Consider the following 22,267-nt stretch of genomic DNA (forward strand, 5'->3'; position numbering starts at 1 on the left):
TGATCAAGATCTGATTGAATATTTATGCAGCTTCTTTCACACGGTACCTCACTACAGATAACGGCATCATCTGAAAAATGCCTGAGGTTACTATTAATATTGCCTGAAAGGTCATTATTACACAATATGAACAGCAAAGATCCCAACACACTTGGGGCACACCCGAAGCTACTTCTACACCTGATGATGACTCTCCATCCAAGATGACATGCTGCATCCTCCCTAAAAAAAAGTCCTCAGTCCAGTCACAAATTTCACTTGATACTTCATATGATCATCCTTTGGACAGTAAGTGTAGGAGTGTACTGAGTCAAATACTTTTCAGAAATTAAGAAATACTGCATCTACCTGTCTGCCTTGATCAAAAGCTTTCAGTATGTCATGTGAGAAAAGTGTGAGTTGGGTTTCACATGATTGATGTTTTCGGAATTCATGCTGGTTGACATGGAGGAGGTCATTCTGTTCAGGACAGCTCACTTGGTTTAAGCTCAGAATATGTTCTAAGATTCTACAGCAAATGGATGTCAAAGATATTGGATGGTAGTTTTGTGGATCACTTCTACTACCCTTTTTTGCAGATGGTGAAACAGCCACAACAGATTATAGTGAGAAGAGGGACTAACAGCCACCAATTCAGTATAGAATCTTATGCGGATTCCAACTGGAGCTGGAGCTTTGTTCAGTTTTAACAATTTCAGCTGTTTCTCAATACCACTGACACTAATACTTATTTCGCTCATCTTTTCAGTGGTATGAGGATTAAATTAGGGCACTTCTCTCTTACAGTAGAAGATTTCAGTATATCATTTCGGCATGTATGGCAGGAAGGAGTCGAAGTAAAGGAAGAGAAGATGCTAACAAAAGGAATGTCAGTAGATACAGAAATGATAAAATTGAACAAAGCTCCAGGGCCTGATGGAATCCCTATCAGATTCTATACCAGATTTATGGCTTAGATAGCCCCTCTTCTAGCCATAATCTAGTTCACAGATCCCTCTAATGGATCAAGGTAGTCAGGTAGACACAGTATTTCTTTATTTCTGAAAAACAATTGACTCAGTACCACACACTTATTGTCAAAAGGACAGTCATATGGAGTAGACTTCGATTTATTGGTAGAATAGTGAGAAGCATAATCAGTCTACAAAGGAAATTTGTGCGACCAATTCTGGAATATGCGTAAGTGTGTGGGACCCATACCATATAGGACTAACAGGGGATATTGAATGTATACAGAGAAGGGCAGCACGAATGGTCATAGGTTTGTTTGATCCATAGGAAAGTGTCACAGAGATACTGAGTTAAATAAACTGGCAGACTCTTGAAGATCGACTTTTCAAGATAGACGTAAACAATCTTGAGAAAGTCTACTAACAAAGTTTCAAGAACGAGCTTTGGATGATGATATACTACAACCCCCTATGTGTCGCTCACATAGGGATTGTGAGGATAAGATTAGAATAATTACAGTACACACAAAGGGCATTCGAATAATCATCCTTCATGCATTCCATTTGTGACTGGAATGGTAACAACCCTGTTCACTGGTACAATGAGACATACCAACTGCCATGTACTTCATGGTGGTTTGCAGAGTAATGTAGTATGTAGATGTAGATGTACATAATGTGGTTAATAATAATAATAATAAAGATTTTATTGTCTTTAGGCCATTACAGCAATTGACAATGTCACATGAAGATACAATTTATAATACAGTGTGATAAGGTATTGACTACTGAAATATTTTAGCTTATATTACAATAAATGTACGGTAGGTCATCTGTTGGATTACTGCAGTTTACAGTTGAAGAATTCATTGATATCATAGAACGGGTGGGCAATAAACCATTCATGCAGTCTTTCTTTGAATGTATGTTCAGGAAGATCCTGTATAGCAAATGGCAGCCTATTAAATAGTTTGTGCCCTGTGACTTCATAGCTATTTATTGATTTTGATAATCTGTGGTATGGCGTGTATATGTGTTTGATGCTTCTTGTGTTGTAATAATGTACATTTTCTCAACGTTTCACATCTTGTAGGTTCTTATTCGTAAAGATTAAGACATTGTATATATATAGAGGTTTATTACTGTCATAATTTTTTGTTTAGCAAATAAGGGTTTGCAGTGAGCCTTATGAGAAGAATTTGTAATTATCCTAATGGCTTTCTTCTGCAATAATAGGATGTCATGTATATGACTACAGTTACCCCACAAGATAAATGACATAGGATATTATACTTTGGAAAAATGCAAAATAAGATAATCAGGTACACAATTTCTGAGTTGTCTTAATAAATAAAGTACTCTAGATAGCTTACCACTAATATAGTTTACATGTTGGCCCCAGGATAACTTTTCGTCTAAATAAACTCCCAGGAATTTAACAGTACTAGGGTCATCAGATAGTGGCTTGTCTCTTAGAGTGAAGATTATCTGCTGAGTTTTATTTTCATTTAGCAGGAAACCATTTGCTCTGAACCAATATGTTGCGTGAGTGAGTGTATTTTCAGCACAGGTTTTAAGATCATTAATATTGTTGAAGTTAACAAGAAGTCATGGAAATAGAGCAAGGAGGCAAAGGTAGCAATTACTACAAAAATTAACAGAAATTCAGAATAGTTTCCAAGGGAGAGCTGGATGATTTAAGACGTGATTAGGAAAAAAAAAATATTAACAACACTGTTCGACATGGGTTCTATTTCTGATATTAAAGTATGTGCTTCTAGACCATTTTACCGTGGGAAATTCAAATATGTAAACAAAATATCGTTGTCAGGGATACTTTTTATGTAATACGTATAGATATGTATATTCACAATTCATGGTAAACACAGAGACGTTATAGAGAAATACGGTTATGTTGCCGCATCCAGTAGTGATAGAACGTGATAATTTCTTGTGCAACAGCAGGTGAGAAGAATCAGACATCATTAGGTTACCGCTGCCACACCTATACACCTATGTCATTAAGACCACCTGAAACATCTCATTAACTCGAACGGCGACAGCCGGTCGCTGCCTCGGCAGTAAAGCTTCACGCCTCCTAGGGGCAGTTGCATCGAGTTTACAACAGAGGTGTTAGCCGCAATTTGTGTCAGTCTTAACAAGTGGGTGTTTTGGCTGACAAGTGACTGTCATATTTCTGAGCACGGTTGAATATTTTAGTTCCTGTGTGTAAACTGATTGAGCATGGTGCTGAAGGTAAAACGACTGCTTGTATTTACACATCAGCGTTCCTCTAGTTCCCTACTATTAATTTAATACAGGTGTATTACCAAAGTGGTATTTTTAAATTGGCAGAAATTTCACGTCATCGTGGATGTCGATATAAGCCGGAAAACTTCTGCTACATCTGTGGGAAGTTCACTTTTGCCAGAAATAGGAAGAAAATTTCTTCAGACATAAAGAAAGCATACAAACATTACTTTGGAGTAGAGGTAGGAGACCAAGATAAAGAATGGGCACCACATTTCTGTTGTGCTACATGTTACTGCAAACTAATTCAGTGGTGGAAAGGTAAAGAGAATGTGGCGTTGTTTGCTGTTCCCATGGTGTGGAGGGAGCCTAAGGGCCATGTTACTGATTGTTATTTCTGTCTAACAAAAATTCAGTGTTTTACAAGCAAAAAGTCGAAGAGGCACATTGTTTACCCAGATCTGCCTTCAGCGAGAATGCCAGTTCAGCATTCCGACAACCTTCCAGTACCTTCAAGAGCTCGAGGTCAAATTCTGAGTGACAGTGAAATAAGTAGTACTGAAGAAATCACAGATGATGATTCTTTATATCACTGCACAAGTGAGTCATCGCCACATTTGTTAACACAGGCAGATTTAAATGATTTAGTACGTGATCTAGGACTAAGTAAACAAAAGGCGCAGCTGCTTGGTTCAAGATTACAAAAGTATAATCTACTGCACCAAAGTACTAAAATCAGTGTGTTCATGCACAGAGAACATGCCTTTATTTCTTATTTTTCAACTGACGAAGCACTGACATTTTGCAATGACGCTGCTGGCCTGATGAAAGTGCTGAACTTCACGTATATTTCACTGGAGTGGAGACTTTTCATAGATGCATCGAAAACAAGTCTGAAGGGTGTTTTGCTCCATAACGGAAATAAAATACCCTCTGTTCCAGTATCTTACACTAGTTTGACAAAAGAGAATTACGAATTCGTACAAAGGATGCTAAATTCATTAAAATACAATGAACACAAATGGAAAATATGTGCAGATTTCAAGGTAATTGCTATGGAACTGGGAATGCAACAAGGCTACACAAAGTATGCCTGTTTTCTTTGCGAGTGGGATAGTCGAGACCAAAATTCTCACTACGTGAAAAAGAAATGGCCTAGGCGAAGAGGGAAAGTTGGCGAAAAGAATGTACAACGTGAAAGTCTGGTAGCTCCTGAATATATACTACTTCCACCGCTTCACATCAAACTTGGCCTGATGAAACAATTCGTGAAGGCCATGGATCCAACAGGCTGTGGGTTTGCATATCTAGCTACCAAATTACCCCGTCTTTCAGCTGCAAAAATAAAGGAAGGTGTATTTGTGGACCCACAAATCAGAGAGCTGCATAAAGATGCAAATTTTGAAGCATGTTTAACTGATAAAGAAAAAACCGCATGGGACTGTTTCAAGATGATGTCGGAAAACTTCCTCGGAAGAAGAAGAGCTACTAACTACAAAGGATATGATCAAAGCATATCAGGATTTGGGGTGCAATATGTCTTTGAAAGGTACATATGATGGACTCTCATCTGGACTACTTCACAGAGAGTTTTAGTGACGTATCGGATGAACAGGCGGAAAGATTCCATAAAGACATTTCTACCATAGAAAAGCACTATGAAGGGAAGTGGGTACCTTCTATGTTAGCAGATTATTGCTGGAATATCATTCGAGAGAAGAAAGATTCACAATACAAGAGAAAAAAGTGATGTGCATTAGAAGGCAGTGCCTCATTGTTTGTCAATTTTCTGTAATTTTTCATGTCAAATAAATGCTTCAAAGTGTATACACAAAGGTTACTGTGTTATATGTTAGATCCCACCCTCCATTAATGTGATGAACCTATAACATCATAAAGATGTGCATTTGTTTGTCGAATTTCACCTCACGTTTGCTGCACTATATCAGAAACTGAAAAGAGAAATAAAAATGCGATTACTCATAAACTATCCCTGACAGAAAAAAACCAAAAACAGTTTTCAATTCAGCACTCAAATTACAACTAGGATCACAATAATTTTTATCAGAAATAGAAAAAAAGGTTTTTTTTGTAGAACAGTGCAATTAATAGGTTGCTAGAATGCTATACTAAAAAAGCCTGAGACACATATCAAAAAAGTAGAACAAGTATCTCACAAGCAAGAAAAATGATTCAGAGCACAAGTAACAGCAAATAACGAGTAGCAGGATAAATTAAGAAAACACAGAACACAAATAAACAACATAGAAAAATTACTGACAGTGGCCAAATCAAAAATAGAAGAATCTCTCCTGGAAAATGAGAGCAAGATTGTGGCAATAGAAAAGATGGTGAAAGCATGATTAAGTTCATTGGAAACAGTACAGAGTAAGACTAAAGAAGATATTGTAGTCACTGAACATGAATTTTTCCAAAAAAGAGGGACCTAAATGAAGTAATATGAATGTTTCCAGACTGAATTTTCACTCTGCAGCAGAGTGTGCTCTGATATGTCTGCTGCACTGATATGAAACTTCCCGACAGATTAAAATTGTGTGCTGGACTGAGACTCAAACTCGAGACCTTTGTCGCTTGTGGGCAAATGCTCTATATCACTGTAGTAGTAGTAGTAATAGTCATAGTAATGGTGATGCTGGTCATGATATGGAGGTTCCAGACGTGAACTAAGACATGAACTCTGCACCTTTGCCATTCGCGGGCAAGTGCTCTAGAGCATTTGCCCATAAAATATGAAGGTCTTGAGTTCGAGTCTCAGTCCAGCACACAGTTTCAATGTACCAGGAAGTATAATATGAATGCTGTTGTGGCATGTAGTCACAAATGGAATTTATAAAAAGCAATCCATTTCACAGATTTAATGCCAAAGGTTGGTTACACCCTGTCATATTATTACAAAACTTCAATGCAAAGGTGAAAAAAGTCATTAAACATCCAACATTTAAAGGACATGTCATCATCAAAATATTAATTCAAAATGCACTTGTATGTGTGTGGTTCCCAATGAAGAAAATTCAGCAAAATATTTGCTTTGTTGACAGATTGGTAGAGGAGGAAGCAGCAAACTAGATACAGCATCTACAAAACGACAAGATAATGTATAAGACATTTTGAGAATACCTTCATAGCAAAGTGATGGTCAGAAAGCGAAGAGGAAGGCTTAATAAAAACTAATATTCACCAGCCATGTAAGAGTGGGGAAGTGCTATTGGAACAAAAGCACTGTTCAGAAAGTCCATTCAAAGACGTAATGCACTGGGTGTAAGACAGCAATATTACTGTAACATATGTGGAACAGATCGTCAAATCAGCAGATCGACCATGCAGAAGATGAGTGTAAATTGAGGAAGAAGGATTAGTGAAAATGGAGATAGTATTGGATACCAAGCAAGAAACAATTATAACCAACGAGGAAAATTGGAGATAGGAAGAATGGAAGGGGTACAGATATAGATGACTTTTTACACCAAGAGAAGACAAAATGTTTAGTCAAAAATGTGAAAACAACAGGGAGAGGAATTGTAACAAGAGAAACATAGCTTAGTTCAAGCTAAGCCCTGTCTTGGAATTGTTGTAGAGGGATGGCAGATTAAATCAATAAAAATTATAAGGACAAAGGGACTTAAAGAAGACCAAGAGGAACTGCTAGAAGAAAAGGAAATTGTTGAACCAGAGATAGTTAACCCAATTATCAGTCAGCATATCTACGGTAAGGAAGTAGTAGGGCTCTTTGACCCAGTTTGCATAGAGTTGTGCGTGCGTGTGTGTGTGTGGGGGGGGGGGGGGGTGAATTCAAAAGGCTGATATTCCAAGCCTTCCAGCTATCAGCTTTAGCGTAAGCCAGACAATTATTTGTGGAAGTAGCTGTATAAAAAGTCAAGTATTGGTGGATGTTACAAAAGACAGAAGACAGTATGAAGTAGTAGCATTGTAATAGTGTACCCAAGTGTAAAATTTATCATCACAACTGAGCGGATGGATAAGGTGGAACATGATTTTGATATGAACAAAATGAGACTATGCAATGGAGGGGGATATATGTAACTAGTTTCAAAAGGGAGAATGTACCAAATTATGTGCCAAAATTTGCTAAGATCTGCAGGAAGAACTGGTAACATCTGAAAATCTATAGCATGCAAGAGAAGAGCAAGAAGAATATATGTACAAAAAATGAAGTACAGAAGAAATTGGAAATTGCAAATAACAGGTCCAGAGGAAAGTTGCAGCTGTGTAAGGGTTAAGGTCGGTTGCAACACAACAAATGTCAAAGACGCTAATAAAATACCGAAGGGTTTTTTTCTGAAGAAGTGTGTGGTAAACTTGGGTCACCATGCAAGATAAACATTAAACCACACCAACCTTTTCATATCAAATAGTACTTCATTTCAAGAACTCCTCCCAATAAAAAACTTGGTGGATGCTATCTTCAGGTATCATTATTGATATTGCCAGAAATCTACATCTACATTTATACTCCGCAAGCCACCCAACGGTGTGTGGCGGAGGGCACTTTACGTGCCAATGTCATTACCTCCCTTTTCTGTTCCAGTCGCGTGAGATTAACATCTAACAGTAATGGAGGAGATGCTGAAAAGGTTTGAAAATGTAGAGTCATGATTAATCTTATGAAATCCAAGCCTGGAAGGAAATAAATGAAATTCTCAGGTCACATTATAACAGTGAAAGAAAGAAATACATGGTGTTTTTGTTGTTGATGTTATTGTTGTTGTTGTGGTCTTCAGTCCTGAGACTGGTTTGATGCAGCTCTCCATGCTACTCTATCCTGTGCAAGATGCTTCATCTCGCAGTATGTACTGCAGCCTACATCCTTCTGAATCTGCTTAGTATATTCATCTCTTGGTCTCCCCCTCCATGCTGCCCTCCAGTACTAAATTGGTGATCCCTTGATGCCTCAGAACATGTCCTACCAACCGATCCCTTCTTCTAGTCAAGTTGTACCACAAACTCCTCTTCTCCCCAATTCTATTCAATACCTTCTCATTAGTTACGTGATCTACCCATCTAATCTTCAGCATTCTTCTGTAGCACCACATTTCGAAAGCTTCTATTCTCTTCTTGTCCGAACTATTTATCGTCCATGTTTCACTTCCATACATGGCTACACTCCATACAAATACTCTCAGAAATGACTTCCTGACACTTAAATCTATACTTGATGTTAACAAATTTCTCTTCTTCAGAAACGCTTTCCTTGACATTGCCAGTCTACATTTTATATCCTCTCTACTTCTACCATCATCAGTTATTTTGCTCCCCAAATAGCAAAACTCCTTTACTACTTTAAGTGTCTCAATCCCTAATCTAATTCCCTCAGCATCACCCGAGTTAACTCAACTACATTCCATTATCCTCGTTTTGCTTTTGTTGATGTTCATCTTATATCCTCCTTTCAAGACACTGTCCATTCCGTTCAACTGCTCTTCCAAGTCCTTTGCTGTCTCTGATAGAATTACAATGTCATCGGCAAACCTTAAAGTTTTATTTCTTCTCCGTGGATTTTAATACCTACTCCGAATTTTTCTTTTGTTTCCTTTATTGCTTGCTCAATATACAGATAGAATAACATCTGGGAGAGGCTACAACCCTGTCTCACTCCCTTGCCAACCACTGCTTCCCTTTCATGTCCCTTGACTCTTATAACTGCCATCTGGTTTCTGTACAAATTGTAAATAGCCTTTCGCTCCCTGTATTTTACCCCTGCCACCTTCAGAATTTGTTTATGATTCGTATGGCTCTTTTCTGGAGTTTGAAAATTGTGTTCATATTTTGTGCATTTGTTCCCCAAAAAAGAATGCCATAGCTAAGAACTGCGTGTACATATGAATAGTATGTAACTAAAAGACACTGCATGTTACACACTGATGATAGGGTTCGAAGGGCATAACATACTGATGACATTCTGTTTGCAAGCAACTTTGTGTGTTCACATCACTTCAACTGAGAATCAATATTCATTCCTCGAAATTTTGCATTTGCTACACAATTTATAGAGGTGCCATCTACATTAAATTTAACATTGTCATGTTCCCTCTTCAAACTGAAATTAGTTTTCTTTATGTTCAATGTCACTTTACTGTTTATTGACCAATTGTAAACTTCCTTGAGAGCTTCATTTGCTTTCTCTGCAAGGAGTTCTCTTGTTTTCTCAGTGGCTATAATATTGCTGTCATCAGCAAAGAGAATTTTTTTCACCATGAGTAACACTACTGGGAAAGTCATTGATGTATATCAGGAATAGTATTGGTCCTAATATTCTACCTTGCGGAACCACTATATTAATGTATTTTAGTTCTGATAAGTGTTTTACTAAATGTTTAAATCTATTTCAAGTACGTGTTATCTCTGCTCTTTGTACCCTATCTGCAAGGTATGATCGAAACCAGTCATTAGCTACCCCTCTTACTCCTGATGTTTCTCATTTATTTAATAGAATCTTGTGGTCAACTGTATCAAAGGCCTTATAAAGATCCAAAAATATACATGTGACACACTCATCTTTGTCAAGAGCATCAGGTGCAACCTTTGTGAATTCTACTATGGCTGACTCCGTATTTTTGCCTTCATCTTTCATAATTGCTTCTATTATTTTTGAGAATGCTGACAGCAGGGAAACCGGCCAGTAATTTTCTATGTCTTCTGCATTACCATTCTTAAGCAAAGGCACAACTCTTGCCTGTTTTAACTGCTCTGGAAATGCCCCTGATGTGAAAGATTCATTCATTATTTGTTAAGGGGCCTAGTATAACCTCTATGAATTGTTTCAACACACACATTGGTACTTCATCTAAGACTACTGACTTTTTATTTTGTAGTTTTTGAACAGTTTTATTGACTTCATTCTCTATGGTTGGAAGTAACATCATTGTATTTAGTGCAACATTATTTACAGGTGTTATATTTGTTATGGGGAATTTTTGCTGTAACTTCTCTGCAATACTTGAAAAATGCTCATTTACATAGTTTGCTTAGTGTTGTGGATCATTTATTACCTTATCCCCCTCACTTAGCAGTATGTTATTCTGCATTTCTTTACCTCTCCCTATTTCCTTTTTTATAACATCCCAGACTGCTTTGCTTTTATTCTCTGCATTATACATTACTTTGTCATTAAATGACTTTTTTGCAGCAATCAGCACCTTCCTGTATATCTTTTTGTATCTATGATAGAAATTTAAGAATTCTGGATCATTGAGACTCTTTTCCATGGATCTGAGGTATTTAAGTGTTTGGAGGACTTCTAATACCTGATGTTATCCATCTGGTTTTGTGAGATGTTGATACAGACATGCATACTTTTGGAAATTCCTTTTCAAAGTTCAATTTAAGTATTGTAGAGAATTTAGAGAATTTCATATTCACATTGGTTTCCTTATACACTTCATCCCAGCTTTGTTTTGCTAGTTCCTTTAAAAAATCTTTTATTTTGATTTGTGATGGATGTCATTTGTAGGCTTGTAGTTTAGGGAATGATTTGATGGCTGATTTTACTGTTGTTATTTGGCAGAGATGGTCTGATAGTCCAAGATCTTTTACAGCTACATCACATTTTTTCTTGTCCATATTTGTAGCCACTTGGTCAATTACCGATTCAGTCATTGTAGTAACTCTTGTTGCACTATTGACCAATAGGGACATGCCAAACCTTTGAAGGACATATATAAGGGTGCAGATGGAGTCATTTATGATATTGGTGCTGATGTTAATGTCCCCACACAGAATAATGTTGACCTTTGTACTTGAGACTTTATCTAGAACTTGTGTTAATTTATTGTAAAAAGTGTCCACACTACCACTGGGAGATCTGTACACACACAAATGATTAATTTCTTGGTGATATCAACTCATCTTAATTCAATAGCTGATATTTCAATGTGTTTGCCTTCACTTGCTGTACTGAGGTCATGTCTTGATTTGAACTGTGTTCCTTTTCTGATATAAATGCATGATCCTCCACCCCTTGAGGTAGTTCTGCAGTAAGAGTTTGCCTTTTCATACAATGATAACACTACATGTTGGATTTCTGTCTCTCTACACCAGTGCTCAGCAACACAAAATACTGTGCAGGTCAAAGATTGGAGCTCAACTTCTAATAGTTGTATTTTATTTGTATTGATTGCATAATTGGAGGATTGTTAGGTCTGTGAAATGCCCATGTCACTCTTTCCAATTGTTTGTTTTTCTTTGTGACACATGGCATGTGTGATATTTGAAGTGTTAAAATCTGTCTTGTGAGAGATTGTTTCAGTATTTTTTAAAGTGCAGGAGATATTCTTTTGGCTGGGGAACCTGTTATCTGGATTTATTTTAAAAAAGACTTACTTTTCCTATTCATGACAACAGGTATTTGACCATGTGTGGCCCGAGATCCACCCCCTATACTTTCATGAATCAGCTTTACCAATCTTCCCTTCCCAGTCCTGTTTATGTGTAGGCCATGCCTAGTGAAACACCATCTGTTGATAGCCCCGAAGGGCACCAAAGAAACATTGACAAAGCTGGACGCCCTGAGAGCCATCCCTAACCCCACATTGATTCGCCTCACAGCTCCATCAAGGTGTGGCCGATCATGATGCCAGAACAACTCAACAAAGTGTACATTGGGGCCATGAGTCAGGAAAGCTATCTTGTCCAGGTCAGCACTTAAGTCATATGCCCCGTCCCTGTCCAAACTGTCCCCCCCCCACTATCACTTCATGGTCCTCTTTTGTAAAGTCCATACATAAAGACCTAGGTCTTCTACCACATAACTTAGCCCTGCATTTGGCTTGAAGGTAACTGGTGGTCTGGTACGCTGCCCCTAAACTTTCCTGTAACTGAGGGCCTACACCTCACCCATGGCTACTACCTAGCACAGCAGCACTTTCTTCTTCCTAACACTTTGTACAGTCCTAGGCTTCTTGGCCTTGGTTGAAGTGTGCTGCATGTTTTCTGCTCCTTATTCTACCTGAGGCTCTTCTCCACTTAACTCTGGCAGTGGTAGATACCTGTTTTTGGTGTTGATGATAAAACTGTCAGATCGCGTTCTCTCTCTTCCTATCCTCCCACCAGCTGCCAGTTCCCAACCACCCTCCTCCCCCCTATCTCCCTTGATCCCTGTCAGTTCCTTCCTTGCTTCCTCCAACTGTGCCGTAAGGGCAAAGATTTTCCTTTCCTGTTCCCCAATGAAAATGTTCCTACTGCATACTCTGCAGTTCTAGGAGAGAGTGTCTTCTGTTCTCCCAACATTCTCCCCACTGCATCCCCCCCCCCCCCCCCAGTGAAAATATTTCCTACAAGATTGGCAACAAATCCCTCTACTCATTACCCTACAACAGCTCCCACATTTCTCACTCGTGGTCAGTTTCAAAAGAATAATTAAGTTTAAAGAATGTTTTAAATTTGTTAAGGATGCAAGATTGGCTGTATGTAAACAAAAAATGACACAAAGGTCTTATGTGTGGTGGTTGTTGTCTTTGTACTAATTTAGAGATACAATGACAGAAGAATGAATTAGTAATTACTTTGCTTTTAGAGAATTTATGTATCAAGTGTGTTTGGTCAGGTTTTTAAACGTTTATAAGTTGGAAAATTTAGGCCTAGATCGCATCTATCTAACTAGCAAACAATATGAAATGTGTTAGTTAAATACCATTTAGAAACGTTTAGTTACACTTTTATTGCACGATAGACACTGATGACACTAGTAGCTGTCTTTTTTAATGAATTTTGCACTGTCAAGAAAATGTGAATAGAATGTTGTGTGTTTAAGTCACACAAAATTTTGGATTATGTCGGGATTATTGGGACTACAGATAACACGATTTTTTTTTCAAGAACAAGCTCTGCTGGGACACTAATACTCAGTTGTGCAACAATAATGGACACTACAGCAATATATGAAACAGAAAATTTAAATTTGATACTATTTCCTCTTAAATAAGTTCTTTAGTGGACAAAGAAAATACCTATGATCTCACTCGGCAGCCATCTTGTAACACACACACACACACACACACACACACACACACACACACACACACACACACACACACACACACACACACACACACACACACACACACACACACACACACACACACACACCTGTGCAGCTACAGTGTGTGTGTGTGTGTGTGTGTGTGTGTGTGTGTGTGTGTGTGTGTGGGCGCTCGCTCGTGTGCGCTGACTTAGTGCTTCTACTGTCCGATGTGTTGTCTCCTTTACTCCAAAATTATTTACAAATTTAATAAATTGTGTGTTACCCCAGGATATCTACTGGGCCATATCAGATTGCTTCCTTCTTCTTCCATTTCTTTCCTCCAGTCCATATTTGCCTATTTTTTCCCTCTATTCCTTTTCCACACAGTACAGTGTATTATCTCTGTAACAGTCTGGATAATTCCTTTTATTATGTCATACATTTATGTTGTTTTTATGCAGAATGAAGCAACGAATGAAAATTTTACCAAGACCAGGATTCAAACCCAGGTCTCCTGTTCATTAGGCCACCCTGGCACAATGGCTTTGCACAACTGCACTGAATACTATGCCTCTGTCCTCAATCTGAATGCCTCAGCCCTCATGGTATTCCCCCAAAACTTGAACAGCATTGCAGATGTTCTCCAACTGTAATGGAGTAGCACCTCAGCATTGAACGAAATGGGGTATCCTACTTAAAACCCAGGCATATGTGCTTTAATCAAATGAAATTATATGATGGTGTATATACGCAGACTGAAGTGACAAATGAAAATTTTTATCGAGGCCTGGACTTGAACCCAGGTCTCCTGCTATTCTGGTACAGTTGGAGAGCCTCTGCAATCTGCAATGCTTTTTGAGTATAGGGGGAATACCAAGTGGGTTGAGGTAGGAATGGGAATTTTGATTGAAGAGGGAGGTGTGCTAGGGTAGCATGTGCAGTTGTGCAAAGCCACTGTGACAGGGTGGAGTAGTGGTTAGTGCATCCGCCTAGTGAGCAGGGGATCCAGCCTTGGTACAAAGTTTCATTCGTCACTTCAGTCTATGTATGTATGTTGTAGATGTTTGGAACTTGAAAAGGTCTCCGGAACCCTGTTGATTAATTTGCGTAAAATACCTGTTTTGAAAATTTTCAGTTTAGAATAATCTTGAAATCTTAAATCCAAGTGCCTATCACTGTTATGAAACAGTTCATAATAGATGCAATTACAGTTGATATTTTTCCTCTTCAAAGGTTCTCCTACTTGCTCACAGTCATCAAGTAGCGCAGTTATGGAATGGAGAGTTTCTTGGATTTTCTATTCACAGTACAAAATCTCATTTGTTTGATTCTGAAGGATATTGTACAATACAGTGGTTGGAGTAAGTATTTTGTTAAATGTGTTCAAGAGGAAAACAAATTTGAAATCTTCTAAAGATGCCAAAAAACCTTTAATTGGTGATAAAATATCTGAGTCAGTTTCTTGACGATGTTCTACATAGCACTAAACACATCGCAAGGTTTGGTTCTGTTTCTTCACTGAGCGTTTACGAATCTTGATAATTCCATTGCTTTGCATGGACATGTGGATTACGATGTTGCGAAGATTTAACACATTTAAAAGACCTTGGAAAAAGAAGCTGCATGTCCATTAACCAAACTGAAAAACAGTTTACACTCTGATATCCAAACTGTTACCACTGTAATTACTGAAAATACTGCTGCCCACCATCTTTAGGAACCAAATGTTAGTCTGGCTTCTCCACATCTACATCTACATAGATACTCCACAAGCCACTGTATGATGCGTGGCATCGGATATCCTGTACCACTGCTCGTCATTTCTCCTCCTGTTCCACTCAAAAATAGAGCGAGGGAAAAATGACTGTCTCAATGCCCCTCCACATGAGCCCTAATTTCTCATATCTTATCTTCGTGGTCCTTATGCCTGATGTATGTTGACGGGAGCAGAATCGTTTGACAGTCAGTTTCAAATGCTAGTTCTCTAAATTTTCTTAATAGTGTTTCGCGGGAACGCTTCTTTCCCTCCATTGACTCCCATTTGAAGTTGTCAAAGCACCTCCGTAACACTTATGTTTTGTTTGAACCTACTGGTAACAAATGTAGCAGCTCTCCTCTGAATTGCTTCGATGTCTTCCTTGAATCTGACATGGTTCAGATCCCAAACATTCAAGCAGTACTTAAGAATAGGTGCACCAGTGTCCTATATGTGTTCTCCTTTACAGGTAAACCACTCTTTCCTAAAATTCTTCCAATAAACCGAAGTTGACAGTTTCATTTCCCTACCATAGTTTTCAAATACACCTCTTCAGTGTGGTTGCATCAGTGGTATGCTGTCTGTATCATTGAGGCTTGCAAGTCACTCCATCATGGCAAGGTTCATGGTTTGTGGGTATGACAGATGTTCACATTTAAAAATTTTACGTAGTAACATATCTGAAGCGTTTATTGAGTATTATTGAGTTCTCTTTATGCAACATATTGCAGAGTCATCATGTAGGATATTTAACATAATTCATTTTACATATCAGTCTAATGCTGTGCTTTTAGTTAGTGTGTAACTCTTAACTTCTTGACATATTTTCCTCACTACAATTCAATGGTCGCCATAGTTATTGTATTGACTTGAGAAACTGTCCATGTCTGGATCTTCTTTAAGTGTGATATGAACCACATGATCCTACTGTATTTCTCATAGGAAATAAAACATTTTTATCTTTTTTTCAAGTTCATACATTTTGCTGTTTGCCTCCACTCTTGCTTGTAAGGTGTAGTTTACCATATCTACACACATCAAAGAAAGTTTTGCATCACCTTGGTTCCGACAGTTCTGGAACCTGTACAGAAAATTGGAATAGAGATCAACGTAAACATCATTTCCGCCCTTTTTATTGCTCATGAAAACCTCACATTGCATGTTGTACCACCATACAGCTAGACCTTCAGAGGTGGTGGTCCAGATTACTGTACACATCGGTATCTCTAATACACAGTAGCACGTCCTCTTGCATTGATGCATGCCTGTATTCATCGTGGTATGCTATCCACTAGTTCATCAAGGCACTGTTGGTCCAGATTGTCCCACTCCTCAACAGCGATTCGGCGTAGATCCCTCAGAGTGGTTGGTGGGTCACAGCCCTTTTCAATCTAGCCCAGGCATGTTCGATGGGGTTCATGTCTGGAGAACATGCTGGCCACTCTAATCGAGCAATGTCATTATCCTGAAGACGAATGGCTTGCCAATACGCTGCTGATATGGTTGCGCTATCGGTCGGAGGATGGCATTCACATATCGTACATCCATTACGGCACCTTCCGTGACCACCAGCGGGGTACATTGGCCCCACATAATGCCACCCCAAAACAGCAGGGAACCTCCACCTTGTTGCACTCGCTGGACAGTGTGTCTTTGGCGTTCAGCCTGACGAGGTTGCCTCCATACGTGTCTCCGATGATTGTCTGATTGAAGGTATATGCAACACTCATTGGTGAAGAGAACATGATTCCGATCCTGAGCAGTCCATTCGGCATGTTGTTGGGACCATCTCTACTGCGCTGCATGGTGTCGTGGTTACAAAGAGGGACGTTGGAAGTGAAGTTGCGCATCATGAAGCCTATTGTGCACAGTTTGAGTCACATGTCCGAAGAACATCGCTTTGGTTCATACCGAGACACATGGACACTTCCCTTGTTGAGAGTCCTTCCTGGCACAAAGTAACAATGCGGACATGATTGAACTGCAGTATTGACCATCTAGACATGGTTGAACTACAGACAACATGAGCCATGTACCTCCTTCCTCGTGGAATGACTGGAATTTATAAGCTGTCCGACCCCGTCTGTGTAATAGGCGCTGCTCATGCATGTTTGTTTACATCTTTGGGTGGGTTTAGTGACATCTCTGAACAGTCAAAGGGACTGTGTCTGTGATACAATATACACAGTCAACGTCTATCTTCAGGAGTTCTGGGAACCAGGGTGATGCAAAACTTCCTTGATTTGTGTGTATGTTTATGTCATTGTTACACATAGCGTGTTGTCCTTTCCCTAGTCTGATCTTGTACTAGTGAAGTGTACCTGTATGTGAGGGTTGTGGTTTTTGATAATTTTATTTCAACTGTTATTCTAAATGTGAAAGTTTGTTTGTCTGTTACTTTTCATGACTAAACTGCTGAACACATTTTTTAAAAAATTTAGTATAGAGATAACTTGTATGCTGAGGAAGAACATACACCACTTTATAAAGTGTGTAGTATGAGATATTTATTGATATGAAAAATATAATGTGAATTAGGGAAAAATATTTTTCTTTGAAAAAGGTATTTACTCTTTGACTTTTGAACTTTCTCATATATGTAAAAATGCTTTTGTTGGTTAATATATTCTACGTAACATGATTCGAAGTTATGAATACAATGTTTTTACAATCCTCAACATGTTTCATCCATACTTAAATATTGATATTATAAATGCAAAAGTAACTCTGTCTGTTACATTTTCACGACTAAACCATGGAAACTATTTAGATTACATTTGGTATAGAGATAGCTTGAAGCCTGAGCAAGAATATAAGCTACCTTAGAAAGTTAAAAATCGACCACTAAGAAGGTGAAGTAGAGAATAGAACATATGTTTTTACATCAGTGAACATAAACCATGTTGTAAAAAATTATTAAATTTGTTGCATAATGTACATGTACTTAGGGCAGCACTCCACCCAGGGAGGGTCAGTTACTTCCTGAGCTCCGAGCGATCAACAGCTGCCATAAGTTTCCACTATGAGTCTTTAATGGGCCCCTCTGCCACTGCAATACCCTGCTGCCCGCCAAGGTGCTGTTGCCCTTGGACTGAGCCACATCCACAACTGTGCTTCCACCAGCTGTTCCTTGTGCACCGCTGCATAGTAGTCATTGTGACTGCCCACGAGTGGAACTATGTCATTACGACACCTTGCTGCTCACCAGTTGACTGCCTCTGAGCTCCCAGCCTCAGAGGACTGTGTCGTCATTCATCTTCCTTGCTCCTCAAGACATTACAATTCTCAAGTTGTGTAGACATTATTCTCAGAAGTTGTATTTAGTTTGATTCTTATAATAAACACTTGTTATTTCAAAGAGTACATTTCTTTACATTCAGGCACACCACTCAGCAAAGGATGTTACACATTACATCAGCCAGTGTATCTTGGAGCTCTGTTTGGAGCAAGGGAGGAGCCTTCACCTTGGCCAGACTGACAAGTCTGCAATGGTAAAGATGCTGTGCAATGCCAGCGGGTTGTGGGATTCGGTCATCAAGGAGGTGACGAAAACAAAAGTATATGATGATCTTGTCAACCAGTACAGTGGTTTTCAACTGCGCTCCTCATAGTATTCAGTGTTTGTAGTATTCAGTGCTTGCAAAAAGTACATCAGGAACATTGTTGTGAAAGTGGGAGAAGCAATAGGTAGAATAGACAGGCATCATCAGGACCAGGGCTCAGTGCCCAGACCTCGCTGGAAGGGCCAGCACCAGAATTGAATTTCTGGAACCCTAACCAGCCAGTCCTCCCTCCCTCCCTCCCTCCCTCCTGCCACAACCACTGGACATAACAGCTCTTCTGAAGGCAATGGGTTGGTCCACCTGTAGGGCTATCTGTAGAGAAATCTGTAGTCTAGTGGTTATGAATGAATGAATTGGGCATTAAACTGACATGCCACTTGAGGATGATGAGTCAGTGACTTGTTGAAACATTGCAACAACATGACTGCACAGTGTGGCTGTTCAGCATATTCTGTGTAGGTCCTACAAAGCCTCTCCCTGTAGTATTTCTTCCATCAGACAACTAGCACTATTTCTGTGGATTTCCTTCACCATATAAATGACTTACATATTTATTATTCCCAATTAATATCTTTATTTATTAAGCAGTTTCTGCATAGTAGTCAGTACCACACCAATTCTGCTGCTTCTTTTTCTACTGATTCTGATTTAATGCCACAAACCATAATAAGACTCTTGACAGTGTTTCATTTAAATATCATATTTCTCATTTAACTGAACATCGTTTGCCAAATATCTGTTATCATGCAAAACAGAACGCTTGATTGTGTCACTCTGAGTGCTGCATGTTATATGTTCATATGTAGATTGCTGTATAACAGTACTGCTCCTCAATTACATTATGTAACTTATCTCTGTTTCAGTTATTGACAGCAATTATCCTCTTTCTTTTGCTACTTGGTTCAGCACATGCCCAAGAAATAGCTAGGATGCTTCGGTATGACATAACAGATAGTGAAGAAAGGCAGGGAACTGAACCTGAAGATATTGACTTTTCAATGAAACGCACACCAATTACAAATAATGAACTCCAGTTACAAACTGCTGAACATGAGCTTTTGGGTGAGTGCAATAACTGCTCATTACCAGTTTGTCACATAGATGATTTTAATGTGATTCTCTTTATGTTTACAGTAGATGAGTGTTCTTCTTTTGACAGTTCATAAAATTTATTTGTTTGTCATGACAAGAATATGACATTATTTAAAATTACCAAACCCTGTACAATATTGATATCATTATCGTGTTTATTAGAAAAGACTAGTACAAAATGTACTATGTATGTATAAAACAGCTTCAAACACCTGATTACTTTCCAAGTGAGTTAATGTGTTAAATATTTGATGTTAAACATGTAAGCAAAACAAAGTTTAGAAAAGGTTTGAAATTATACTTTAACCCTGTGGCGCTTAGCGTCCACTACAGTGGACAACTGTTAATGGTCACTTCTTTGGCATTTTCGATCAGTCCTCAGGCTGCAAATGCACACAGTTCACTGCAGTGGGCACTCCCTACTGGTGTTGTGTCCTGCATGCATTTGCAGCCTCGTGACTAATTGGAAATGAAATGCCAGAGAACTGACCATTAAAAGTTGTCCACTGCAGTGAAATTCATGCACCACAGGTTTAAGGTTTTTGTAAATTGATAAGTGTTCTCATTGTGAAACACTGGATGAATACAATCTGGATAATTTGAGCTCCACTGTAAGCAATAGCAAGTTCTTCACACATCTCAATGTTTATGATGTCATATCTACTGGACTATATGTCATACTATGATATAATTTTGCAGGTATATTCAGCAATATATGTAGATACTGTCTCCAAACAGTGTTGCAAATAGAGTTGGTGGCAAAGAAGTAATGAATTTAAAAGCCATGCCTGATGCTGAAGTTCTACTGCATGAACAGTGAAAACGTAGTAAATGATAAACTTTTTTCTTATTAGTTTATGAGAGATGTCAGCAACAATAAGTGTCTCAGAGATTTGAAATTGTATGTAAAGTTTGCTGGAGGTTGCTAAGTGCTCTCATTCTCAAATATTGGATGAATGAAGTCCATGTGTCTATGTGCTGTCAGTTACGCTGTTTTGAGACAAATACACAGTTTCTAGCTGTAATACTTGTCTTATTGCGTTCAACCTTTAACTAAGATTGTATCTCTTAATGAGCAGATTATGGTATCATTTTAAATTTTGAAATTTGGCCATTAATTACACAAAGTATTGAAAATCAAGTTTTTGTTGGCCCCGAAGGCTATTATGCTACCTGCAACTGGTACTGGGTTCTGGGATAGTCACTTAGTAGTATTGATGGTTTATGACACAACACTTTCACACAATGTTGATTCAGCAATTAGTGACATCAAACACTTCTGCTGTTACCTTTATAAGGTGTGCATTGGCCATGCAAAAACTGCTGTAGTAGGTGAGATGCTATTTGTGGTGATCTTTATTCAGACATTGCTAACTCCAGCTGAAAGCCCCACTTCTGCAGATTGCTTCAACAACTTGCAACTCCAAATCAGTCTGCTAAAAGACTTCCAGGTTGTCCACTGTTCTTTATGCCACAGAGGCAGTTCTAATGCTTTAGATGACAAGAAGCGATGTGGAGCTGGTTTGCAAACTTCCTACCTCTCTCCCATAGGTTGACTTATTTGGTATGCAGAGCCAGTCTTCTTCTCTGGATAGCTGGCCACGTCGATCTCGAAAAACTTCTTCTCCAAAGAATAATGCTGGTTAAGGGAATTTATCAGACTCTCTCTCTACTCTTGAAATAATTTGGTACTCAAAGAATACTTTTAGTTCAGTCATGGTATATTTCAACTTCCACAAAAAAACAAATTCACCACTTCTCATATAAATATTTGAACTCGTGCGAGTCAACCAAGTCGTCAAACATTAGGCTCTATTAGGATACATTTACATCAGGGTTGGTTTAATAACCACCAGAGAATATGAACATGTCTTGCTTCTAGCAAGTCCAACACATGAATTACTTAAAAGTCTGATCTCATTTCTTCATTTGTTCTTAACAATCATCCCAGTCACTAAACCACCAAAGAATAGCACAGGCTCTTCTCTACACATACACTGAAACTCTATTGATAGTACAGCAGGTACTTGTCGGCCGCCGCGTTGTCCACATTTTGCTTGTGACTGTTTTTAGGCTGCACACACAAACATTCAATGCGCAGTAGGTTGGATTCGTCTCTCGCACTTCCGTTTAAAATATTGTGGGTTCGAGATGGAGGAAGGCCAAGTGGTTCTATAATTTACACGGAAATTCTCAAAGCACTACATATTTCTCCTCTCAGATCGAACACATGATATTTTATATACCATCATTATGTACATGTATATCACATAGAATAACAATTCATCTTTCAACAGTATACCTTGTTCTTTTAATAACCGTGAATACCCTTTTTCTTATTATTTAGCTACTCCTTATTTTTTTCATTTTACTTTAATTATAAAATGTGAATATTTCAATCAATGTTGGAGTTAGCTCTTTCAGTGGGCCTAAAAATCGTGAGGACCAATTTTTTATTTTATTTTTTCTGCTCTTTATCCAATCGTAAATACCAGGTGTTCAGGACACTTGAGTACTTTATTCTTTATTCTAATTCCTTGTACTATTTTTCCTTAGTACATACTAGTATCATTATTTATAGTAGTTTGTAGTCTGGGGAACTCTGGGCAAAATAAAAGTGTTCCCTTTTGACACTTGTAAACTTACCTAAAACATAATA

General features: G+C 38.5%; 1 protein-coding gene across 1 annotated transcript in view; it reads left to right on the forward strand.

Moving 5' to 3' along the window:
- Positions 1-22,267, forward strand: part of LOC126234331 (uncharacterized) — a 198,931-nt gene that overhangs the window by 7,633 nt on the left and 169,031 nt on the right. The window contains exon 3 of the mRNA XM_049943016.1: positions 19,380-19,578. Within this exon, the coding sequence (XP_049798973.1) occupies positions 19,380-19,578 (199 nt within the window). The remainder of the gene's footprint in view (positions 1-19,379; positions 19,579-22,267) is intronic.

Source organism: Schistocerca nitens, chromosome 2 (assembly GCF_023898315.1).
Source record: "Schistocerca nitens isolate TAMUIC-IGC-003100 chromosome 2, iqSchNite1.1, whole genome shotgun sequence".
Classification (NCBI taxonomy): Eukaryota; Metazoa; Arthropoda; class Insecta; order Orthoptera; family Acrididae; genus Schistocerca; species Schistocerca nitens.